A 27470-nucleotide genomic window follows, 5' to 3' on the forward strand; every position below is an offset into this window, starting at 1 on the left:
TCTCTGAACTATGTAATATAGCTTGCTATATAGTTTTCTATATGCAGTTTGCTACAGAAGTATAGAAACTTCATAGAAATATAGCAAACTTCAAACAAAGAGTATCTGGGTGTTAAGTGATGAAAGCACCACAGGTAGGCCATACATGAGGTATGGAACAACTGGCAAAATACAGGGATTTGCTTTTTATTCCAGAAAAATCCATGACTACTTTATCATAGATATTTGTTGTATATATACTCCCATATAAGTAGTTCCTGGAAAGAAGTGGGGATCAGTAAACTACTATCAGTGAAGCCATGGATGCAGTGGTGCCCCCACAGGAGGAGTGCACTGAAGGATCAAGCTTTCCCAAGACCACAATGTCACAGCCAACAAGCAATGTGTTGGCAATTGATGACATATTTCAACCAACTCAAAGCTCATTTTCATCCTTAGACTTTGGACATCTCTGATGCAGCCATCTCCCAGACAAGCCCCCTGGCCCTCCTGGTGCAGACTGGAGGGGGTCCTCCCTCAGGACAGGGCAGAAGGAGACCCCAGTGAAGCCAAGTTCAGTGCCCTTATTTCAGTGCTGTGTATCACAGTTATTCTCTCATGATGTAAACTGCATGCAGCCCAGGTGGCTTGGTAAGAGGAGGGCACAGCTGCCCAAGAGACTCCCCTCGCTGCACAACCTAGTGATACCTGGATGCAGCTGAGGATCTATCTCAGAGGGAAAGACAAGTGAGTACATTACTTCCCAGATGTTTGTAACGTCCATTCAAATGATTTTAAATGGGAAAAAATAAAAATACAACCTTACAAGCAAAAAATTAAAACCTACCCATCTCCTGAGCTGCTTATTTTAGCCATGTTTTGAAAACTGCTGATGGCAGATTGTAACACGACACAAAATGCAGTACAGCTTAAGGGTGTTTGACAATTCATCAAGAAAAATTAAGTGTAAAGCTGCACGGCACTGGCTGAATATGTTTAATAAATTAGGAATGAAACAAGCACTGCATTAATGAGGAAGATGTAGCCAAAGCTGACATCATTCTATACTCAGAAGGCTTGAAGGATCAATAATGCAAACATTAAAAAAAAGAACCAATGCAAGAGCATTTTTAGAATAAAAAGCAACCTAAATTTTAATGACAAAGGGAGAACTTCAAAATCATGTCTTTTTAAAGACATTCAAAAATTTATAGGAATAATTTTTATACTGGGATACATAAAGGTTTCATGCTGTAATGTTATTTGTATGAAAAATATGTATTCAAGTCGTGATGACCAGCACATATCAAGACATTTTCATGTGTAGCTGATAAACTAAATAAAGTAATAGAATCATAGAATCATAGAATGTTAGGGTTAGATCTGAAGTTCACCTAGTTCCGACTTCCCTTGGCACTTATTTTGATAGCTTGCTGACCGTTTATATTCAATAAGGAACTACTAGTATTCAAGATGTGAGTCTTCATAATGCCGGTTTTTCTGCAGTCACTCTCTCAGACTTTCCTGCTTAACTCTTCCATTGCTATGTACATGCTTATTTGAGAAAGGATGAGACCAGCCATCTCAGTCGAATGCCTGGGCTCAGCTGAACATCCACTAGGACAGCGGATGCCTCTTGAAGTCCATCCTGCAAAAAACACATACCCCTGAGGAACTGAGTGGCCTGTAGAAAGTTGAAAGTCTGGCAAAATAGCTATGGGCAAGTTGTGTGCTGTATTAGAAGCTCGTAGTATTTATAAATGTTACATGAAAACACCCTGTCCAATACTAGAAGAGTATCTCAAAATATTCTACAAACACTAAAAATAAATTATTTGTACAGGAGTGTGTATGTATTGTTACTCTTTGTTTAGAGAAGGGAAATCTAAAGCACTACTCAAATAAGTTTGAATTGTGGCTACTTGAAATTAGTGTAATACTCTTCCTTTAGCTATCCAAATGAGATGGCTAACTTCCAGGGGCACCGAATGTTCACAGCCTCTATGTATATCATAAGTAGGCAGCTTAGTTACTTGCACCGAGCTTTGTAAACAAATATAAGCCAAACTGACACCTTGAGTATCAGCAGGAGTTCCAATTAATGGGAGACCCACTGCTGCTAAAAATTGCCATAGCTACTTTAAATCCAAAGAACTTCTGGCAATTTACACCAGCTATAGGTCTGATGACTGCAGTTTAAAGTATTTATATAAATTAAAAGCTGTTTTGCAGAAAGATATTCCAATTACAGTATCCAAACACTTATTGGTACAAGCAATTAAATATGCATTTTGCTTGTGTAAAAACAGTTGACCTGGGAAGGCAACCCAACTCGTTTCTCTGTTTTATCCAAAGCTTTGCTGTAAATAAAAAACACATACAATTGTCCCTAGAGTAACTGTTCATATTGGTTTGGTATATAGTCTTTAGTAGCAAGAGAAACACTAGTTTCTCCCAAATCTCAGCTATTTTAATTTTCGCTAGCAGCTACTTAATCCTGCTCTCACCGAGCAGTACCACTTTTCAAAGTACATTTTTTTTCCTGCTGCTGCAGCATAAGCAGGATTATATGAATAGCTTGTTGCAGTCCAACACCTGCAATTTAAAATACGCCTTAAAGGCTTCAGTGGTATCTTTGAAAAGTTTCTGAGCATCAGTGTCTCTCCCCACTGCAGGAATTGCTCTGAGGATAAGCTTAGTGTGCTGCCAACTGCCTTGAAACTTTTTCTTGCCTCAGAAACATTAGGAATCCTGAGTCCTTTACTAGCTTTGTATGTTTGATATTGCTGAAAGCACTCACAATAATATCTGAACATTCAAAACGTGTAAAATGAGCCTTTTCAAACACATGCCCCCAAACTACCTAATGCTTTCAGATGGGGTAAGATTCACCTCTGCCATGGCTGGCAGAAAGCCTTTTGCCTTTTACACTGTAGGTGAAGCAGATGTCAACTTACGGTTTTGTCGCAGCAGGGTGTTGGGAAGCTGTTTCACCTGCTTCTCCAATAACTCCTGAATTTATGGACCTCAGCTGAGAGAAAATGGTAGTATTGGCACAGAAAGGTATAGTTTTCATGGCAGGGCACAGAATGTGGTTCAGTGCCAGGCAGAGGTTCCATCCGCGTTACATCTGCACTGCTTGAAAGGAAGAGAGCAATAGCTTGTGGTGGGGCCCACAGCAGTGAAGCTCTATCGCGTCTCACGCTGTCCCTCTCCTCTCCTACCTAAGACTGCATTAGCGCAAGTCTCTTTAAATGAAATTATGTTATGTTATCCAGGCACATGCTGTTTGAGACTCCTTATGTCACTCCATCCGCAAGAAAAAGCCAAACACTGCATTTTACTGTCTGCACAAATGATCTATTTTTTGAATGGATGACTTGATTTTAACAGTATTGAAAACATTACTCACCGTTACTGATGCTGGCCAGTAGATTTAAATTTTCTTTTACGTAATAACTAACTTAGCTGTATTTGTAAGGCATTTTAAGTTTATGCTTCTAAATGCTGCAGAGTGACTATTTTCACCCAAAATGAGGGTAGGAAAAATATATCTCTTTTGGATGCAATTCAGTGCTTACTGAATAGAAAGAGGGTGTAGTTCCTTAAAACTTACAAAGTTGTTCCTTCTTTATATGCATTTCAATCCATTTGATATCACCAATGGATTACTAGACAGCCTACACAGAGGGACATTTTTCTTGACACATCAATATCTTCCAGCACAAAGCAGCTGGCAGCTGTTTCAGCAGCTACTAATTTTTCACTCCATTCAACATGCCTTAGAAGTGGGAGAAATATTGTACCTTTGACTGAGCATTTTACAGCTTTCATCCACAGGAAGATGCAACGCTCAGCTGAATCACCTATCCCCAGAAGAAGTGTTACTATGATCTCCAAAACCAGTCAGGACTCATTGCTATCTCTCACTGCAAATCATACAAAGCCAAATATCTTGTTGGACTCTCTGCAAAAATTAGGTTTTCTGGTTCCTAACCAGCCCTATGTCTCAGTGTGCTACATAAATGTATGTTCTATTCAGTAGGTAGCCGGGTGGCTAATATAATAAACCTAAGATCTTCATACAGTATTTAACATATCTCGCATTTTTGGAGACTGGCTCGAATTGGCAGTATTTGAAGAGATTTCACTATCAGACTTCTCCAATGTTTCATTTATGCCAAGCTGAATCTCACCATTTTAAAACATATAATGATAAGAGGAGTAAGAGGATCTATATTTGATGTGGTCTTCTCCTGTTATTCTACTCCTTATGGTATGTTCCTCTATTTTCTTTCTTGTAAGCAACAAGACTTCATTATCATCAACTGATTAGTTTAAAATGTCAGTTTAAGATTAAGAAATGGCAAAATATCATCAGGAGTTGCAACAGAGTGAATTCTACAAGCATCTAAAGATGCTCAACTGTGCATCTCTGCATGCCTTTTTCACAAACTACCTTGCTGTCAGCTTAAGATGGTCCATAAAAGATGATAGAAGTCCTCTATCCTAGATAATATTTCTGAGATGTCCTTAGAGAAAAGTCATACAAAATGAGTTGCATTTAACCACTCTAAGGGTGACAGAGACATAGCTATCTGTGTGGCAAGAGCCACACTGAGAGAAAATACCTCCTGCCATCTCAGCAGCTGCAACTGGGAAAAAAATGAACTTACTGCTACTGGGGTTCTCAGGAATTCACGGAGTAGCCAAATTCAGTTGAATTTATAAAAAGAAGCATGGCTAGCAGGTCAAATGAGGTGATTCTCCCCCTCTACTCTGCTCTCATGAGATCTCATTTGGAGTATTGTGTCCAGCTCTGGAGTCCTCAATACAGGAAAGATATGGACCTGTTGAAATGCATCCAGAGGAAGGCCACAAAAATTATCAGAGTGATGGAGCTCCTCTCCTATGAATACAGGCTGAGGCAGTTGGGGTTGTTCAGTCTGAAGAAGAGAAGGCTCTGGAGAGATGGAGAACTTACTGTGGTCTTTCAGTACTTACTGGGGCCTCATAAGAAAGATGGGGAAAGATGTTTTAGCAGGGCCTGTTGTGATAGGACAAGGGGTAATGGTTTTAAACTAGAAGAATGTAGATTTAGACTAAAGGTAAGGAAGATATTTTTACAGTGAGGTTGCCCAGAGAGGTTGTAGATTCCCCACCCCTGGAAACACTCAAGTCATTTTGGACGGAGCTCTGAGCAACCTGATCTACTTGAAGATGTCCCTGCTCACTACAGAGGGTTGTATTAAATGACCTTCCAACCCAAACTATTCTATAATTCCATGATTCTATGAATCTCTGTATTTTTATCTTATAGACAAACCCACTAGTTTAGGTGCTTTTTCCAACGAGCACCATTTTTTTTGCCTGTCTTGTTAGACTTTTCAGTCACTAAGCTGCAGTCTCACCTTAATGAAAATGAAGCATGAAATTACTGCAAAGCCAAATACCATCAGCATACTGTATGATACTGAAAGTGCTGTAATACAAGCAGTCTGCTCATCCATTTTTTTTTTTTTTTTTTTTTTTTTTTTTGTAGCAAGGAAAGCAACTCTACATGGGAAAATTCTAGGGCAAAATGTCAGTTTGCTTCTGAGGGAATCCATTCACTGACATCCGTGTTCATAAAGTTATTAATGTAACATGGCCACTATGCCAAAAGCCATCTGCAACACTAAGAAATCAGGATGGATGCTTGATTTTGACTGTTGGCAGAAACTGACCACTATTTCATAAGATCTGCTCAGCTGATACACTATTATCAGACCTAAACTTAGATTGAGAAGACGCATAAAAGACTGGCTCCACATGCTTCTTTGTGACTCCATATTGATGTTTTTCATAAAGGATTAGAAGAAAGGCAACAAACTGAAAGATTCCTGCTATGAGATGGTTTCTTAAGCTTTGGTCTAATTATAATGCAAGCACTTTGAAGTTCATTACTTTAATTAGAAGTAGAGACTGAGAGAAAAAACAGGGGGCCCATTCCCCAGGTGGGAATTCTAGCTGCAACTGCCATTCAAACAATAAATAATACTGCATAACTTAAGCCTTAGTGAAATACTGGCTTGTGTTTTGCCTAATGGCAGATCAATACCGTGCAAATGAAGCAATTACAGTTGCGTTATATAAAGCCTTATTTGGTCAGCAGCCAAAATGAGGATTAGCTGGAAGTGTTCCTAGGACTTTCTGTCCGAATATTATCGCAGAAGTTAATGAGGAAGATCTGATAGGCTGAGACAAACATAAACGATGCCAGCAACCGGACAAGATGGTCAGTCCAATAGCCAGTGTGCTGATAATTAAAATGCCCTGAAGCCAGTTGAACATCAGTCCAAGATCAGGTGAAATTATCAGTCAAGGGCAATCTCATCCCTCTGGCAACCAGCTATATAATGTTGCCACCGTCGGTACAGCCATGTACACAGCAGCAAATGCAAATGCCCCAGCACTCATACCACTCACTCCAAACACAGTCACAACAGTACAGTAATACTCATGCTTTTAATGTTTCAATATGAGCAGCCAGGCTGTAGACAAAACTAGGTATATAAATTACTCATAGATCTTCGATGGAGATCCAAATAATGTAATTGCTGTTGACCTGAACGCATGCCCACATGCCACTGCTAGTAAAAAAGCCCTCTCTGGACCACCAGTGTCACTGTCAGACTATCCCCTGGCAGTCAAGGGAAAAAGTGCCTACTTATATCCAGTCTGAAATTCTGTTTCTTTAGGCCTGCTGTCTCCTACCTTCCCGCCCTGCACTGCTGTGAAGAGCCTGGCTCCATCTCCTCAAAGACCTCCCCACAGGCACTGGGGAGGCTCTCTCAAAGCCACCTCTGCTCCAGGCTGAACAAGCCCAGCTCCCTCAGCCTCTCCTCACAGGGCAGGTGCTCCAGCTCCATCTTGATCACCTTCCACTGAAATGGCTTCATTTTATTGATGTTTTTCTTCAATTAGGAGCCCAAAAAAGGATGCAGTATTCTAGATGTGGTCTGTTTGCAATTATTTCATTTGATGCCACAGTATCTTCTCTTGTGGTCTACAAATTGCATGAACTAAAAGCACTCTAATTGGAAACTGCCTTGGATAATTGCCCACTATCTAAAAGAGATGCCAAAAGTAGCAGCCTGCTTATTTAACTGTGATAGGAAAAGTTCCTAAATCATCAACAAACTGTGATGACTTTCTGTTCACTTTCAAGTACACTTTCATGGCCTAATTTCACATTATTTATATTATGCATAACCAGAACTAATTGTCAAGTGTTCATATAGATTTAAATGAAAAAATATTATTAGCAGGTATAGAATATAATTAAATAGTTTCATTACTGATTAAAACCTGAGGAGATGATATTAGGAAGTGCAGAGCACCTGAATGTGGGCTAGTCCCACAGCTTTGCATGTACAAGGACATAATCTTTTTAATAAAAACCAATAAAAAATGAACACTAGTCTACAGCCTGTCTCCTGCAGCTTTGTGTTGTAACCAGTAAAAAGCTTGTGGAAGGTGGAAATGGTGATTTGAAGGTGGGAGCCTTCAAATTCTTTTTTTATTTTCTTGTTGCTGTTGTTGAAAATGTAAAAATCCGAAAAATTGCCTAGCAGTGTTAGCATTTAGGCATCTGAAATTTGGGCAACTTAATTTACCTAGATATTCTCTAATTCCTCACAGATTTCCAATCAGGTCCAATGAGTTTTTCTGTAGACTCAGTTCTAAGTTCCAAAGTAGATCTGAACCACACAAATGACACAGTGTAAAATGCTATACAAAGCATTTCCACATTGCTGTGCATAAAATCAGGTGTCTACATTCATATCAAGGAAGCCAAAGGTCTCATTCTTGATGTAAACACCTCTCTTCAGACACAACTGCAAATTCTAGTTTCACTAAATGGAATCATATAAACAACAGATTGGAATGAGTCTTCTGTGTGATTATATACAGAGAAAGACTATTCTGGAGGTAACAGATGGGCTTCCAGATGTGGGGGTTGCTTTCACCTGCAGGCCTCATTCACCCCTGCTGCTATTAATGGAAAATGCAAGGTATCTGGATCTTGTACAAAGATGGTATTCCTGCCCATGGGAAGAAGGGTGAAAAAGAAAAGCTCTATCTTCTCTGGGTGCTGGAGGAAGTTCATTCTTTTTATGCGTTCTTTTAGAGTAGAAAGAAATAACTGAAGTGGAGCAATAAAAAATGTCTGGGTATCAGGTCAAGCTCAGACCATGTTCATCCAGTTGACATTTAGCTTCAAAAAAGTTCAGGGAAAACTGTAGTCAAACTGACTACAGAAAACTGCCAATCCTGCCAAAAGAGAATCACTCAGCAAAAGAGCACACAGCATTGTTCAGTATCATGTGATTTGCTAAAATATATGGTTAAATAGGAGCTAAATCCTTAATTCATCAACCACAAGTCACCATGTTACCATGAAATCTTTTAAACTTGTACTGTCCAGTGCACAGATGGCCGTTTTTTATCTGGAACACATACACTTTGGGAACATCTTGCCAATGCTGGGAATGAGATGTTTAGCCAAGAGATGTTGTGCCAAGACAAAGAGTACCTTAAATTATATATTAAACCTCCTGAATATTGTTTTGTGCCTTTTTTTATTGGCAACATCTTTTCACCTTTTATTCCGGGCTGTTCACTCCCTCCATAATGTCTGCTCCATTGCAGTGTGCCAGTCTGTTCTCAGCTCAATCAAGCTAGGAGAAAGGAAAAAACTTTTTTCCTTACTTTTAGTTTGGGATTTCTCACAACAGCCAAGGCTGCATAAAAACTAAATGGCAATTTTGTGTCTCTTGGGAGTCTATCCTGTACTTGCTGACAATTGGAAGTAGGCAGTTTTGCAACTACCACACAGATTAATCGCAAACTGTTTTTAAGGTGCTATTTGTTTCCCAAATGTCAGTTCCACAGAGAGGTATTGTTACGAGCTGCTGAGATGCCTTTCAGTGGCCTTCTCCCTTGCTTTAGTCTACCTACAGTTTACCTGGACAATTATTATCTTAGTGGGATAGGCCTTTTACCTAGTGGGAACTGTACCATCAACTTCAAAGGGTAGCTGGTTTGTACCTTCAATGAACACAGACTCTGAACTCTGGCAGTTTCCTGGGAATTGACACCTAAACAGCCAGAGGGTTGTAATGAAAAGGGAGAAATAATAATGAGCTGCATTGTTAAAATATAATGGGCTGCAACTTGCCCTCCGCTGAGCTGCTATATGAGGGATTGGGGAAATGGCAGGGAAAAAGGCAGGAGAAATTTATTTCTGAAGTGCCAAGAAGCAGAGTTTGTTCCTCAGAGGATCTATAGACTGGAAACAATGATAACCTTTCTGTATCCCACTGGCTTACTCCAGGGATTAATGTTTATCAAACCTTGGCAAAGGTCCAGAAAGTCAGTTAGACATGTGCACAGCAATGGTATCAAGTACTTCTGAGACATTCTGGTCATCACTTATAATTTTAGGGAAGTTCATTGTTTATATATATGCCCTTTTTTGTCTGACAGAGAAGGGAACAGCCTGACAAATTTCATTTGGACAGAGCTGATATTGTGAAGCAACTATTCTGTTTGCATTCAAATATTTCTGAAAAAGACAAACAAAAAAACTGCAATTTTTTGATGTTTTGATTTCTTTCTGACTGTAAAAAATGAAACCTCTATAAAACATGTCCTGGTGCTGACTACCACGGACTGGCCAAAGCAATGATTCTATATGACAGCACAGAAATTTCACCTTTAGTAATCACTAAATATCAGATGGACAAAGCTCTCTTATAAATATCTGTACAAAAGGAACACAAATAAAAAAAAGTGCATCATGCTGTTGATGCACCAATGTTAAGCTGAAGAGACAGAATGGTAGTTTCACCTTTTATACTGATTATATTGCCAATTTAAAAGAACCTATTGCCATTGCAATGTTTAGATTAAAAAAAATACCTTTTTAGGCAATAGTTTTGCGGCTGTTTCCATGCTTTGTCCTTTCACTCCTGCTCAGAAGCAGCTCCATTTCACAAACATTTTCACTAAAATCTTGGGACCTGCTCTGGAGTAAGGAGCAAGATGATATTAGCAGAGAGGTACCAGAATGTGGCTGTGTGACCAAAATGGGGGCTGAGCTTCTTGGAGGAGCTTTGCCTTCCATCAGTTGCTCCTAATGTCTTTTGTAGTGTAGGAAAAGAGAAACGGCAACAGAACAAATTTCTGTGACTTGCTCTCTTCTCCAGACCATGAAAAGCTCTGTTCAGTTATGATTTCCCCCCTGAAGTCTGAGGATAGAAACTTCCTGCAAGTAGCAGTGAAGAAATAGGCTCTGTGGGGCAAGGTAGCTCAAAGATGACTCTCAGAAGTATTTGAAAGATATACTGATGTGGAGATATTTTTGCCAGGACAGTAAAATTCCACTAGGTCTAGTGCTGAAATCCTCTGAAAAGGTCTCTTCCAAACCACACCATTCTATGATTTGATGACTCTATGAAATCCAGTGGACGCTAACAGACACTAATGAGTTGTTTTCTTCTAAAGATAAAAATATCAGAAACTCTCTCCATAACAATGCTCTTCACTGCAATTTTGCAAGTTAGGATTAGTACAATTTCATGCCTTTATATATAAAAGCTGCAAGAAAGGGCAAAACTCCTCCAAGTAGAAGATTTTGCTCAAATATATTTTGCAATGGCACTCCTTAGCCATCAACAAATTTTCCTCCTTTTTTATTGCACTATTTGTAGAGGGAAGACCCTTAATCTTGATTAGAATTATAAAATTTATCCAATAGGCATCACTAGGGAACCAAGGAAGCTAGGACTCTGATCTCTGTTCTCAAGTCTTTCTTTTTCTTTTAAAATAGATGTTCTGGTTTTAGACAGAAATAATACAGGTAATTGAAACTATGTATGCCTCTCAGGCTCAGCTGAAAGAACACCTTGCAAACATTCATTGCCAGGCTTTCTCTTCACTGGTCTTCTTTTGACCCCTGACTTTTACCTTTCTTGCTAAGCAGTAGCACACTCTCTGCCTTTTAACCTAGTAAATGTTACTTTTACTTGACAGAAAACCTAACAAGCTCTGAAGGATCTGACCTGCTTGAGAAATATCTAAGCTCTAAGCTTCGATACTGAATGGGTAATGGGGTGGTAATTCAAGCCTTGTTGTGCCTACAGCAAAGGGAAGAATATTATGCAAAGTCATACAGTATGATTTATACCATCAAACCAGGATAGTTTTTACAAAAAGCATAAAATGCTATAGATCACATTTTAGTTTTCAAATAATTTTGTATCACAGAAAGAAATGACCTTGTAAAATCTTGGTAAGTGAAACTCATGACTAAAATCCTGTTCTTATAAATACCAACAAACCACCCTGTATCTATGCAGGGATTTTTTTTTTCTCCTCCACTGCTACTTGTCTGAAAAGAATAGAGGTCAAACTCAGCAATTTCGCATCACTCATTTTTTATCCATTATTTGCCAGTTGTCTCTGTATCTTCTCTACATCAAACATAAATAATAGCAGTTTCTAGCTCTTACAGTGCTTTGTTGGAACAATTGCCTCTGTGCATAAAACCTGACAATGGGCAAGACCAGCCATTATGGCTGGAGACAAGAAACACACAAAAAAAATTGAACCTACTTCTTCTGCACCTCTCTTCACTGTGAAGGTCACTTGTCTCCAGAATGATATGGGGAGGTCTTTGGATGACAATGTTGTCACCTGGAAGACAGCTAGCCAGCAGAGGAAATACCCATTCTTCTCTCTGAATTGCCAGGCAATGCTCAAAATCATGTAGGGCACAGACTTCAGCATGGTGATACAAAGGTACATTACCTTTGCCTATTTCTCTACCTTTATAGAACAGGAACCACCACTGAATAAAACATACAGCCCAGATGCATAGGAACTGCTTGGGGCTACAGAACTGATGGACAAGGGTAAAGCAGTTGATGTCATCTACCTGGACTTGTGCAAAGCGTTTGACACTGTCCCACATGACATCCTTCTCTCTAAATTGGAGAGATATCAATTTGATGGATGGACCACTAGGGGGATAAAGAACTGGCTGGACGGCCGCACACAAAGAGCTGTGGTCAATGGCTCGATGTCCGGCTGGAGACCGGTAACGAGTGGTGTCCCTCAGGGATCAGTGTTGGGACCGGTCTTGTTTATGGATTTCCATAAAACAAAATCTTTGAGAAACACTAGTGGAAGAAGTCCTCTGTAGCAAATAAATTTGCGTGGTCAGCTCAATCATTTTTTCCTAGTCTTCCTCCTACTCAGAGGGCATTCGTGAATATCATGCCCATTCTGTGTGCACATAAATCCAACTTCATAAAAATCGTAAGAAATCAGAGAATACAAGAGATTTTGGAGGAAACATTTTTATCTATCCTTATAGGTTACTATCGTGTAATGACTCTGATTCTTTTCCACCAGAGCCTGGTGTGAATTATAAGTTCATCGATCTACAAAACAAGGGTAAAAATAAACTGGAGTATATATTGGAATAATACATTAAGTTGACAGTAAACAGTTTTGACAGTGAATAATGATCTGGGAATTCCTTCCACAATAAGCTCCTTATAATCTGGTCTCCAAAACCAACAAGGAAAGAACTTGATTAAAAGTTTAATTGTCCCATTGGAAGAACTTATACTATCAGATTTTACTGTTATTTTTTCCAAGTTTGTTTTAGGACAATGAAAAACACATCCAAAAAAGATTAGGGAATATCCCATTTTATGTAAGGTCTGCCAAATTTTTGTATGCGTTGCCAAAGTAAGTTTTTCTTCAGCACTACATTTCTAACTAACGGACCATACTGGATATATCCTTGAAAAGCAAAGGTAACACTGTCAGCTGCAGCACCACACTGAAACAAGGCAGTGAAAGAATGGCAATTTTATGTATTTGCCTCAGGAATACAAGGACTAGATGAAGTCACTGAGATCAAGATGGTAGTTTATAAAGCCCTTGCACAAAAAGATTCCCTTCATAACAGATCTTTAACTTATTCACATAAATTCACATATTTCATCATGAGGTTCCCTGCACCACAGATGCCTCACTTCTAGGGTAAATCTCTTTGAGGTATTGCACACTTATACAAAACAGAAGAATCCATACAATGTTGATGAGGCACTGCAGAGATGCCTTTTGCACCTTGAACACTCTCCGGGGGCATTACTCCCTTGCGAGTGGTAGAAAATAAAATCCATAGCTTCACTCATGTTGTTCTTTGCACTTCGCAACTAGTTGCTAGAGTTATCAGAAAATTATATCTGTGTCACCTGCTTCACTGATGGACTTCCTGCATTTCTCACCTTGTGTTAATATAAACACAGCAAAGAATGGATAAAGAACTGGCACCCTAGTCAGTGTAAAGACACAGTTCACGTCACCAGTTGTCACACTACAACGAATCAGCAGATATCACTACGTGGACCTTTCTGCCTTACTCTCCAGAGCATAAAGGATTCCTCCTGAAGTCAAACTGAAGTTATTTTTTTTTTATATAAAAAGAACAGAGACTTGAATAAGGAAACATCAAATCCCAGATTCATATCTGTAAACATTAACCATAACTGCAAGAGCAGGAACTTAATATAGCCCTGGATTTCATCAGTTTGGTGAACAACCATGACAAGTCTCTCACTGGATTCAAAGCATCTCACCGGACACTCATGACCTGAACAGGTTTCACTCATCCACACTGCACACCATCAGCTGTAGGACAGGACAGCCAAATTCCCTTAGCTAAAACAGTCACAGAAACAACGATGACAAATTCTTATTTTTTAGCTCAACCTGTCATTCACCTTTGCTTCAATCAACTTCAAGATACAAAAAGTAGAAAAAGCTCTTAGTGTACCTTTAAGACAGTGCTGGCCCTAGTTCCTTTTTCATTACCTCTTAGAGTACAGAACTCTTCCATGTTTATCACTATTCAAACTTTTTTATGATGGCTGCATGTCTACAGCAGGAAAGCTGAGGCATGCAAGGCACAGGATTTGTGTAGCAGAAGATCTCCAGATGTTGCTCTCTAGAAACACAGATCACTGCAAGTGGCAAGGCAGATGAGCCAGGGATGCTCCACAATGGCCAGAAATCTGGCCACAACAACATCTTCTAATGATAACCCATTTACAAAGGAAGGTCTTGCTAAGTAGACAGGCAACACTCTCTTAACCACCTTTGAAAACACCACCTTTGAAGAAAGAAACTCATTAATTCACACTGATTACTACACAGTAGTTTTGGAAGGATACCTACCGTGGTAGGAGAAGGAAACAGTAAGGACAGCTGGGTAATGCCATGAGAGAAACTCAATCTTTGTTGTGATGAGAGCCTTTGCTCTCAATCCCAATTTCCTTCTCAAATATGTCAAGTCTTTTACAACATTATATAGAAATGAATATCACTGAAAAGGAAGGAAGGAAGGAGACACACATGATGTGTAATGTGGTACTGCCCAGTGAGCATAAAAGAAACACACATCAGGCATTTCCCATTCTCCTCCATCCAGTGATATGCATGAATCCTGATACTGCAACAGCACTGAGAATAAATAATGCTGATTAGCCAATAGGTACTGGTTGAACACTGCAGGAGTGTAGTATGGAACCGAGTAAAGAAGATTTTCAAATTAAAATCCACTACCCTGCTCATGTAGGGTCATGAGCAACAGAGAGACCAGTCCCTGGATCGCTCTGACAGGTGGATTTCATCTGCATGAGCCAAGCGATGAGTATGTGCTCTGTAATGAACATGAGCCTGGTGATTTGATGGCAGGGAACTATCACTAGTCCTATGCTACAAGATGAAGCCTGATTTAGATTACTCCACGTTCTGACAGTATTAGACAGGTGAAACTATATGGCCTGGTTCTTCGTACTGTCACGTTTTTATGCAGCTGTTACTACATTTTCAGTGAAAAATTCCTGATTTATAATAATTGTAAGTAGGAGGAGGATTAAGACTAAAATATCTCTAGTAAAATAGGTGCTCAAACAGTTTAGTGAATAATTTAATATGAATAATTCATTTGAAAGAAATTATATTTTTCCCTAGTCCTGAACAGCCCAAGAATAGCTTGAATGTTTAACATTTATATGCTATTTGCAATTATTTGTGAGTTACATCAAGTAATTTGTGCTCTACACATAACTCAAGTAGGAAATTATGATTATTAAATAAAAAACAGAATTTACAACTCCCATAGCAAATTATGTCTTTTGACTAATTTATGTAATGAGCTTAGCTTGTCTGCCCTTCATGAATTTCAAACTGCATGTTCAATATTTGCAATTATTTGTGCAGGCAGCAGTTATGTAAGCCATCTGAGCAGTAACAGAAACACGACCACATGGGATGCAGTCAAAATAGCAAAACCATCATATTCTACAGTTTCAAACAGTTCAGAAAATACTGAAGCATGCAGTTAAAATTTACAGCTGAGTCTTTTCATAGGGTAGAAAGCTTTTTCCCTCTTCATAAAGCACTACTGTCTATAGACATATGTGGAAGAGGTGGTATGAATATGAAGTATTGCTTGTTCTTTCCTTTTGTACAGAACATTAAGTGTGTTGCTTAATGTTTTTAATGGCACTGACATGTTGTGTGAGGTTTGTCACTGGGTCTGGAGAGGGAACGGGGTGCAGCAGGAAAACAAGGAGATTAGCACATGTGAAAGAAAGGCTCGGGAAAGGCATGGGCACAGACAGCCAGTCGAGACAGCTTGAAAGAAGGTTTGGTCCAGTTTTCAGGTTGGGTAGGATTCCCCTATTCCTCTGTTTGAAACACATTTGAAGGCAGGATGTGAAAAAATAAATGCTTTTGATCACATCACCCTAATGGCAGTTGCCGACCCCCAGTCAGACCAAACTATGGCTTCACTGAAACATATAGGATCTTGTTCTTTAGCTGGGTTGGAACCAGGATTTCACACTTGATCCTTACAGTCATGGTTGTGCTTTTCCCCTGTGTTCTTACTGGACCCTCTTCCTTCTAACTCCTTTATATCTCATCCCCACTACTGCTAGATATTTTTCTGTAGCCAATTTACCAAACCTGAAATAAGCCCAAATTTGACACAAACCAACTTCCACTGGCTACTAGTGTTCATTATAAGAGTCTGTCTCTTGACGTTTCTCTGTAGAAAAAGTTAGAGGGATTAAAACCCACCACAATGCATGCTTAGAGCCAACAGCCAATTGCTAGGATATATATGACAGAATCTAAAGAGATTCCTGAAGATGTTTGCCCTAGCTATGGCAAAGTACAACATGACTGTGTCAGCAATGGGCATTTCCTTACTACAGGAAAGCAGCTCCTGTAAACTGCAATGCTGCCTACCATTTCTAGATTGTCTGAAACACCAAGAAGGAGATAGCAATCTATAAGAAATATAAAACAAAACCCCAAGTGTTTTGATAATATACCCAGGCAATAGATCAGCCTCACGTATTATCTGTTGCCTTCTATCTTTAACAACCCCATGAGCTCTGGACATGGTTTTTTTTATACTTAATATATTGTTGTCATTTTCCCTCTCTCACTTCCTTATGTTTTCTTACTACTTTATTCAGTGGTGAAGGTGGCAGTCTTTAAATCTGAGAGGTACTGAATGTTAAGGACCAAATATTCATATTTAATCACTGAAACAACTTTTGCTGCAGATGAAAATGATTCTGATGATACTCCTATTCCCATCTGTGTAATATAGCTAAGGCTACTGATGTTTGTCATGTCATGAACAGATTAAACTGGTGAACTAAGAGTGAGTCTAGTTGTCTCTATAGTGGTAATGAGATCTGCTCTGCGGTCACGGATGTAGACAGGTACCTCTCTAGTTACTTCCTGCACAGAACTATGGCTCCTTGCATTTGCATCTCCTCCCTTCAACTCACTTCGTCTCCCTTGTGAATCTAATTCATCAAAGTGTCTGTTGTAGTCCTTAATGATGAGCACAAAATTTGAGAAGCAGGGTACTGGTTGCTCCACTGCCATTCCCTCTCCCATACCTGCATGTGCCCTATTGCTCTAAGAATCCACAAGACACACTTCATTGGTTGTCTGTTAGTTGCTCATTTGCTTTGAAGAAAATTGGCAAGTCTACCAGAGGAAAGAGGCAAGATTTGTTTGCCTTAAACATTAAAGACAACACAGTGGTAAGTACTGCCAATTTTAACATGGAACAAGTACCTTCACTTCTGTCTTCCTGACAATCTGAATGAAAAGCAATGCCTGTGAATCAAAAACTCGACTGAATGTGTCTGATATCATGATAAAGAAAATACTGGTGAGTTTGAAGGCAGTACTGAAATGCATAATGCTAGAAACACAACCTTTTTTTTTACTAAATAAGAAGGTGCTTTACAAAAAGTATTTTAATGAAGTTGCTTTAACAAAGGACTAATTGCCTCCAAGTAATGACATTTGAAAAGAGATGCTACAAGCAGCTTCTTATTCAGAAATCAGCAGCCAAGATCAATAAACAAAACATAAAGTGTACGCATATTATTGATGCAAATACTGATGCAGATAATGTGGGCATAATACCGCTTTAAAGGGTTGAATTTGTGAAAAAAGCTGATGAAATAATATAGCTGATGTTAATTCTATAGAGGCTGACTTCAAGTAGCTAGTGTTCAACCAGTTTGGTTTTTATATGGCCTTAAAAGAGACGCCAACTACAGCTGCTAAATCCATATTGCAATTAGAATTGGTTACCTTTGTTGATCAAAAAATATGAAATGGAAGAAAAGAAAAGTAACATACCATGTTCACACACAAAACAAAAAGAGCTATATCAGGGACATCAGGGAAGGTGGAATACTATAACAACACATTTTATATTGTTATACTATTCCACCCACCTTAATGGAGAACCCTTTGGTGTGGCTACGCCATAGCCTTTCGAATCCAGATTTCCTCCCACTTTCATGGTGTCACATGGCTTTCGTTGTTCAATGTATTCGTTCATGGTGGACTCCAGCAGGAAGGCAAACTTGCCCTTGGATTTGCGGACACGAGCTACTCCCTCTGCAGTAGTCCTAGTGAACACTGATGGCTCAGCTGATTTCATGTAGGTCCACATCTTTTCATACACTGCTATTTTTGATCTCTGGAGAAAATTAAAAAGAAGTTAGAACAAAAGAATGTTGCAACATTCCAGAATGGCACTGTTCAAAATAAAATCAATCATACTTCATTTTTCAAACAACTGGGATTGGGAAAAACACACTTGGGTATGGATTTTCTTTGAATTCCATGATTATTTTAAAAGAAACAAGTATCAACATCAGTACTATAAAATTGGATATTATCATTTTTAGATCCAGTTAGGCTCTAGCAGTCACAAAAAGAAACCCTGTAAAGCTAAAATATGAATTTACTGTTAGATAAAGGCAGTTCATACAGTCAGAGTGTTGTAAAGTGCATTTTAGGGATTTACATATGAAACAGAAATCCACAATAAACCTGTATGGAAAAGAGAAACAGCAAAATAATCTCCCCATAGAGCTGAATCTTGAAGCTTTTCTATAACACCTACTTCTTACACTATCAAAACCACAACAGCCTAAGTAAGATTTCTGCTTTCACAGTTCGTAGTCCAGAATTCATTTAATTGACACTCAGAAAGGCTGCACACCATTTCAAGACATGGTTTACAATAAAAAGATGGAAACAGCAAACTGGACCAAATATACTGCTAAAGGAAACGAAATGCCCTAAGCATTTGTCTTAAAGATGTATTAGGCATGTTTTTATAACTGTAGTATTGGTGGATTTATTTTAAAGACTCTGATCCTGCCAGTAATTGAGTAATAAATGTGCTGGCCCAAGGAATGTGCAAGAATCCACAGCTTAGAGTGCATCAGATGAAAATTTTCCTGTCAGGGAATTCATAGTGTAACTGCAAGTAAAGACTTAAGCAAAAATAAAAAGGAATACAGGAAGGAAGGAAGGGAGGGAGGGAGGGAGGGAGGGAGGCAGGGAGGGAGGAAGAAAGGAAGGGAGGGAGGGAGGGAGGGAAGGAGGAAGAAAGGAAGAGAGGGAGGAAGAGAGGGAGGGAGAGAGGGAGGGAGGGAGGGAGGGAGGAAGGAAGGAAGGAAGGAAGGAAGGAAGGAAGGAAGGAAGGGAGGGAGGGAGGGAGGGAGGGAGGGAGGAAGGAAGGAAGGAAGGAAGGAAGGAAGGAAGGAAGGAAGGAAGGGAGGAAGGGAAAGATGGAAAAGAAGGAAATGCTTAATGCTTTCAAACTGTGAAGCTTCCCATGCTCATTAGATTCAGTCAACAACTCCTTTACTTCCTCAAGCAACAGGGATACATACATGCAAACCAGCAGTGCGTCATCCAAACACTATACAGTGTTTTTACGTAGTAACAGATGGCACTTGTCTTCTCTTATGCATGCTGCAAACAGGAATTTTTAAGCCAATGCTCAAGTCAGCTTTTATTTGAGTCAACAGGAGCTTCTATCTAAGCAAAATTTGGTCTATAAGCCCATTTCCACACTGTGCTGAGCACTACAGGAAAGCATTCGTTATTATAAAGCCCCAAAACAAAGGACCTTAGAACATTCAAACAAACATCAAATTCTACAATCTAGGCATTATTTGAATTGACAATATATTTAAAAGGCTGCAACTGAACCTTTGTATAGGTATTTTCCCTGACGCACTTCTTTTCACCAATTACTGAATGATTGTATAATTGCTTAGAAATTACTTTGTTAGAGAGGCAGGTCTAACTTGAAAGTAAGTGGCATTTAACCAGAAATGTTTGATGAAAATACCATATAGAAGAACATCATAAATTATCCTTGCTTTTTTAGCTTGTCTATATGCATCATTTTATCTTTCTGTCAAATGTAATAACATTTAAATTAACAACAGCTGTGTATGTCCATAATCACATCCTGCCTTGTCACCCTCTCTTTCCTCTGTAGTGGAAACTGCTTTTCATTTACATAGTAGTGGCTGAGAGCAGAGAGGAAGCTAAGCCACCTAAGGATTCCTCTTGCTTTACACTGATGTAATTCCATGGATTTACATTACGGATAGAAAAAAAAAAAAGAAGAAAGCAGTAATGAATCAGGCATAATTTCAAGAATATTTACTTGCCTTTGCCTTCACTTCCAATCATTTCTTATATCTTAACATCCATATCATCATATTCTTTATAAAGTAAGCATATAATAGTCCACTTTCTTTTAAACTAAAACTACACAACACATAAAATTGCTTTATTACTAAGAGGAAATAATGCCCTAAATGAGTTTGAAAAGGTTGCATTAAAATAATTTTCTTAGGATCTAGTTTCCTGTGACCATCAAAAAGCAAAAACATATGGAAAGTCAAAGAAGGCATCTGCTCTGTAAGAGCATTTGCTTCTCCCAAACTTTCATTTGTTAACATTCAACTGCTAAAACTAAGTTCTTTCCTTCTTGAGCAAGCTACTCAAAAAAAATGCAACTCTCACTTGTCCAAAACAGAAAATAAAATAGCCATCAGTATCCAATTCTTCTTTTTCTTTATGTTGGTTTTAAAATGCCTTTTCCCTTTTCTGTTTTCAATACAGAACCAAAGCAGGCTGCATGTCTTTTCAGAGTTTCTGACATTTGGATCAGAAATGATCAAGTGATGAGAAAATGTCCTGAAGGCTCATCTTCAGCCAGAGAGTAATCACTGACAAAAAGTTATACATGACTCTAATCCCCAAAGTGATGATGTTTGCTTCCACCCACACAAAATGTTAGACTTGGCAAACAAGTCTTTTTGCACTACTGTTTCAGTCTAGGTCTTAATTCATGTATCACACAGAGTGTGCGAATATTGTCTGTTAATGATATTTTGTGAAAAATGGTTTGTGACAAATATTTCTAGAAACAGTGCATACAGTGTCACAAACAATCACTAGGAATCATTAAATAACAGATTAAACCATTTTTTAAAAAGCAATCAACACAGTCTAAATCTTGATAAAGCTTCAAATTCTGCATATGCAACTATATTTAGTATTTGTAGTTACTGTCCATATTTCCCTCTGTATTTTGAAATAAAGCAAAAATATAAAGAGAACATTGATTTTTCTTTTTTTTTCTTAACCCTTTTAATATTAATTGGAAATAATGTCTGTCATTGTAGACAGACAAATAATCTTCTCTTTAACTACAGATCTTTCATGGAATATTGATCCAAATAAAAAAGTATCTGTGTTTACAGGATGATTTAAAAGAATAATGAATTTTTTGTGACCGAGACTGCCTATTGGTCACAAGAGCTGACTTTCATTTTTTTCAAAACAATGGCTTGTACTGAACTCCTTGGACAGCTTCATTATGTTAAGGCTCAACCACTGTGTGTTGGTTAAGTGCCATTTATATTTTATAAGGCATAACCTTTTTACAACTACTGGAAAATATTTGCAAGGTCTTATATGGGGATATCTCTCACAATAAAAAGGTTGTTTCACTGAGCATCTGCCCTCGAACTGATACTGTCTATAGTTCACAAATCCCATCCATAATTTTATTAATGATTCACTGAGTTCAGTTTGGCCAAACTGAAAACAGTCAAGGTGTCTGGGAGTACCTAACACAGAACAGTCACATTTCAAACAGACAATAAGAAGAAATTATCACTCTACCTTTCTTCTAAAAATGCCTTAAACTGCACCTTTCAGATAAATAATGCTCCTAAACTGTGTAATTTCCAAGGAAGAATGGCTGGCTCACAGCATTTATTCAGAGCCAGGTTCAAACACTAAACTCACACATATTCAGCCAGCTAGGCTTAACTTTCATCTGTGAGAGACATGAAAGAAAGAAGGGAGGACTCGTTATTATGTACTCCTTGTGATGTCCAGGGTCCCTGTTTTCCATCTGGCAAGTGATGAGGATTACATACGAACCACATTAACACAGGAAAGCGAATGAAGTAATCAACACAGACAGTACAGGCATATGAAAGGCTATTTAGGCTATTTCCTAATGTTCCAACCACATTCCTCCAAGATGTATTTTTTCTTTATTATTCATCTGAATGTCAGCAAATTAAAAAGTGCATTTCCTGCCCACCACCCGAGACCCTAAAGCAAAATCCACACAGCCAAACCCATAAGCAGAAACAAAATCTGCACAACTCCATGTTACCATCATAGGCTTTCAATACTGCACATAATTTCAGTACTGTAGCTTCAGATGAATCAATACTGCAGTGTTGCTTTAATTATCATTGGCTTCAGAATACCTCAAGGCACCTCTTTTGCCCAATGTGACAGGATCAATAAGCATTCCACAAATTAAAATAACTGAAAATGCCAGCAAATGATGTTGTGGGGGTAAAAACACAGCTGAAGTATTTCAGGAGTTGCAAACTATATTACATGTAACTGTAAAGTAACGTCATTTCACACTTCCCAAGCATCTTATAAGAGCAGTCACTACGGAGAGCTGCTGTAATGGACATGCCAACTTACTCTGAAGAACTCTTTGGTTGACCCTGAGTCCAGTGTCCCATAAGCAATTTCAGTCTGTTTGGCAAGGTCTTCTGCACTTTCTATGGGTGAGACCATTCGCTCAACAGTCAAGAAAGCAGCGAGGTTAGCAGTGTAGGAGGAAATAATGATGAGCGTGAAGAACCACCAGACACCGCCAACAATGCGACCTGAGAGGGATCTAAACATGAATAAGATAATGCACATTTTCCTGTCTCTTAAGCCATGAAGAGAGAAAGAAAGAAGGCACCGTTATTGTTGAACATGTATCATTACGTAACAGTCAATGGCAGGGACATCATTTGCATCTTAAATACATTTCCTCTTGAATCTTAACACCTACAGTGCAGAGTCCACTGTATTAATACGTATCATGCACATACAGAAGTTTTAATTCTCTTGAGCAGTAATCCCAGTCTTATTATTATTTCAGGAAATGCCTAACATTGCAAAAAATTTGGCAGAAATACTGGGTAGGTAATCTCTTTCTGTAGACAAAAGTAAAACATGGTAGTTGCAGATCAGTAGCTTTCTCTGTTTCCTCTTACAGAAAAAGACAAAAGGCTTTGCAAATGGATTATGTTGGGTTTAGGATTAAAATGTTCCTGTCACCCTTATCAAATATTCTACAAGCTACTGCAACCATTTGAACTTTCACATTTTTCTTTAAGAAGCAAGCATTTTGTGATAGCAGAGATGTTAAGTAAGAAGTTATACTTTCCACTTTAATACCTGTAATTTGATAAGAGAGCTGCTAAGGAGTAATGTACATCCAGTCTTAATCAGTTTTATTGCTAGCTTCAATAATAGCAGAGTTAGGTCAATGCTGAATACTCTTAAAATCTCACTGTAAGTGGCTAAAATATAGCATTCAAATTTGAAAGATTGGGTCATAATGTTTAATAGAGAGGTTGCAGTTACAGCACACTAAAGTTCAGGCACCTGAAAAGGTTGAGAAATTCAGGAATGGGATCATATGTTACATCTGAGGCACCCACCCTGTAAGGCATAGTTTAGCAATACAGTTTGGCTTCTCAGGAACAGATGGTCAAATATTCCCTCTCTCATAGATACTGATATTCTGGAAGCAGTGCTGTAGAATTTGATAGGGAACATAAATGGGACATTCACTCATGCAAGGCAAATATTCAGCACAATAGTGTGCATTTCATAATTATAATACAATGGAACTAATTTAGCAGCAACACAGTTCCTCTGAACTCAACTCAGTGGAATTGCCAGTGTGTACGTGCTGTTTCTGAGAGCTGTTTATGATTTATGCACATTAACATACATAAAATAATAGTAATGACAGAAATTCAAAGCAGTTTCTCTGTTGCCCTCATCATAACTATTAAAAAAGAAAAAAATGAAAAAGCTTCTTAAAGAATGAACTTCAAAACACTGCCAGGAAAATAAATGAAGGAAGATTTTATGCTTCAGTGTTGAAGATAGAATGCAAATGTAAAAAGATTTGACACAAACCTTGGGGATATATCACATCCTTGTTGCATAAAGGCACCCAGGGAAAACCAGAGGCTGTTGAATATGCCAAACTCATTGGGTGGCTGGTCACTGGGTCCTTCTTTCCCATCCTCTGGCTCTTCTGTGTGCCACTCATATGGACTAAACCTGCTAACTAGGAACAGGACCACACTGACACCAATATAGGCAAAGACTATGCACATCCAGATCTCATACGCCAAAGGGTCCAAGAAGGAAAAGACTCCTGGTTTAGATTTCTGGGGCTTTTTGATCATAATGGATATCCCCAGACTCATAAAAGGCTTGGAAAAATCAATGACCTCTTCTCGTACCAAAGTGATGGTCAGAGGCGCAACAGCAATCTCTGCTTTCTATAAAGAAAAAAGAAATATAGATGTATAGATTAATTAGAGTTGGCTTATACACTCAGCTCAGCAGCTAATTCCAAAGGTATGTCATTAACATTAGGACACTCTGGCTTAAATGTTCCTTGGAACATCTTTCTGTTTTTTTTTCTGTCACAGTCTACACTCTCAATATGCGTTTAGTATGACAAATACCACAGATTTTTATTTTACAGAATTATAGCAATACTTAATATTCCTGCTAAGGAGAAGACTCTTCAATCTTATAGAGGTGGGCAGCAGTTTAGGTATGTCATTTCAGGTATTTAGATTTAAAGTCAAAGAATTCAAGGAAGAATGAAGAATGAGAATGACCCTACTGTCACTGAATATATAGTAATTTTTTTTATGAAACCCCAGAAATAGTAATTTATTATCATATTTTCGTAAGATAAAATAATTCTTCAAGGGAAACCAGCTCATAGACTCAAGGAAGTTCTGAAGAGCATGAAGCAGCAAAGGTGATTAATTATTGCTGTGATGGCACAAAACTGCATGCAGTTGTCTTGGGTGAAAGAGAGCTCAACAGGATGGAATCAGTTTTCAGACAGCAAAAAAAGACAAGTATACAAAAAAAAAGCTGTGCATAATCATGCAATAACAGAATAAAATAGTGTGCCAAATCCATTCCTGTTAGCGACAGGAATAATTTTGAGTATGTTTCTCTGATAAGATTTTAGAATGAATGAATTGTTGAATTAAGCGTTATTGATGGCGATTACAGCAGCCAACAGTGGTGTCTGCATGAACTATACTGTATTGTAGCTGTACTAATGGGTCATTTCTGTCATTAGAGATTCAACAATACATAAAGTTTGCTCCTTGTCTTGCCTGGTTTTCCACTGTCTTGTATGCTAAAGCTGTCATTACAGCAGAACTTAATATAAGAATTGTAAGAGGAACTGGAACAGAGGATGCAACAGTGGGAAGGGAAATGATACAGAAGCTGCTGAAGCCTTTCTCCTGTTCATCATCATGGTGCTGTAACTAGGTGGATTCAGAGAGCAGAGCCTGTGCTCCGTGACCAGCATGGACTTCTATAGAGCTTATGGGCTAAGGAGGGTAACTGGACATATTTTGAGAAGACTTTGTTTTGATTGTAATTAAGGTAGACTCAAAATCTGTCTTCTGCAAGGTTTTATTCTGCTTCAGGCCTCAATATATGAGATAATCTGCCTGAATTTACCCCATCCAGGTAACAAATAAGAGGCACAATTAAGAGTTACTCATAAATGGCCATTGTAGCACTGTGGGAATTTTCTTTTCTACTTAGCCTGAATTCATCTCATGGGGTAGCATTTTCAGATACAGGACACAGCCCATAGTTTAGCAAAGCAATTGTTTGCCTTTTAGGATGCTCTTAAGGACATTCATACTCAATAAAATATAGAAGGATATATTTAAATCTCATCAATTGCAATGAGAGTAGAACATGCCGAAAATTAAAGATGTACTTAAATAGTTTAATTCAAGTGTTATATAAGTAGCTTGTGTGATAAAGAAACTGAACTGTAGGCTTTTACATCATCTCTTAACTTTGAATCAGGTATATGCACTTAAAATAATATTTTTTTATTTCATACACTAAGTTATATTGAGATACATATTTTATGGAATTTAATTTAAAACTAATTTCTTGTAGCTAAAATCTAAACCTATTTTGGCACCTGTATAATTCTGAATAATTCAAAAGAACTGACTCATTCTGGTGCAATGGCCTCAAAATGCAAATTTGTATTAAAATTGCTATATGTTTTATAGATATAAATATATATTTTGTAATGCAAAGCATTTTTTAAATCGTGGCTTCTTGAAATCTTGTGATTTCATAAGTTTGACTGAAATAGATATTTTATGATGATGGGTATTACATGAAGAAAAACGCATTTTAAAATATCCCCAAATTTGTAAAGTAAATTTGATTTCTGTGATCTAAATATTGTAGGATGGTCTGGACTACTGGCATTGCTTCATATTTTTGTATTTCATCTCACTCATAATTTTTTGTTTCCTAGAAAAATGATTTCCTTCCTTAGAGTCAATGCCTTTTATATTTCTAAATTTCAGCTACTGTGAATGCATGAATATTGAGTCCTTGAAATTAATTAACCAAAAGACTCAGGGAAACTGTGATCTATTACTGCTAGTCTCTGTATTTGTGATATAGTGCTATCTTCATTAACCCAGTGTAAATGATAGACTTGGTCACTGGTCTTCAAAAGTGTTGCCTAACACTTCTTTTGTGTCTGCAGATTGTTACTGGGATTAAAATAAGGATCCCTGAGGGCTGCTAGTTTTTAAAATGTGAGGTGGAAAAGTGATTTCAGTGTGAACTGTGTTAAAGACCTAATTAGCACACTGAATATTGTATGTAAAACACCGGATAAGATTTATCTTACCAAATTTAAATGATCAAAGAGTACAAGCTGAACTTGGAACTACGTCAGAACTAGCTGCCTACACCACTTGAAGGAGTTAGAGAGGAGAAACAGAAACTTATCCCATTTTATTATGATAGTGATCTAATGTCAGATGATTCATAATGTAGCCTCCCCAATCTGATCATGTTATTTATTATTTGAGACTAGTGTGTGCCACATTAAGGCCTACATAAAAAGGCCTACAGAAACTCTTAGCTGTTGAAAGCTAAATAATGACAATAGCTGTGCATGATAATCATCACCATTTATGCTTTGCCCAGCTAATATACACCATATAATTATGGATTTGAATGCTCAACAATATAACAATAGTGAAAATAATTACTGATTTTGTTGCCAGTGAAATCTGTTTTGACAAAGACTAATAGTACTTCACACTTAAATCAACTACATCTGTAATAGCATTTCAATCAAGGCTGTACCACTACCAAGTACGGTGGTAGTGGTGGATTCTGGATCCTTTTGATACTATATAATGGGACAAGATTAAATCTGATGGTAAGAGACTTTTACTGTTTTGGAATATATTATTTTAACCTTGTGAATAAAATCTGTGCTTGTATTAAGGTGGTAAACCTATCCAAGAAAAATCATGCAGAAAGTGTTTCAACTTCTTCAAGCAGCTCACAGCTTCTCA

General features: G+C 38.1%; 1 protein-coding gene across 3 annotated transcripts in view; it reads right to left on the reverse strand.

Annotated features, from left to right (window-relative positions):
- Nucleotides 1-27470, reverse strand: part of GRIA4 (glutamate ionotropic receptor AMPA type subunit 4) — a 225514-nt gene that overhangs the window by 22334 nt on the left and 175710 nt on the right. For all 3 annotated transcript variants that reach the window (XM_065678675.1, XM_065678678.1, XM_065678676.1), the window contains exons 11-13: nucleotides 23989-24359; nucleotides 22486-22684; nucleotides 17883-18130 (exon numbers count right to left, since the gene is read on the reverse strand). In XM_065678675.1, the coding sequence (XP_065534747.1) occupies nucleotides 17883-18130; nucleotides 22486-22684; nucleotides 23989-24359 (818 nt within the window). The remainder of the gene's footprint in view (nucleotides 1-17882; nucleotides 18131-22485; nucleotides 22685-23988; nucleotides 24360-27470) is intronic.

The sequence above is a fragment of the Lathamus discolor genome, chromosome 4, assembly GCF_037157495.1.
Source record: "Lathamus discolor isolate bLatDis1 chromosome 4, bLatDis1.hap1, whole genome shotgun sequence".
Lineage (NCBI taxonomy): Eukaryota > Metazoa > Chordata > Aves > Psittaciformes > Psittacidae > Lathamus > Lathamus discolor.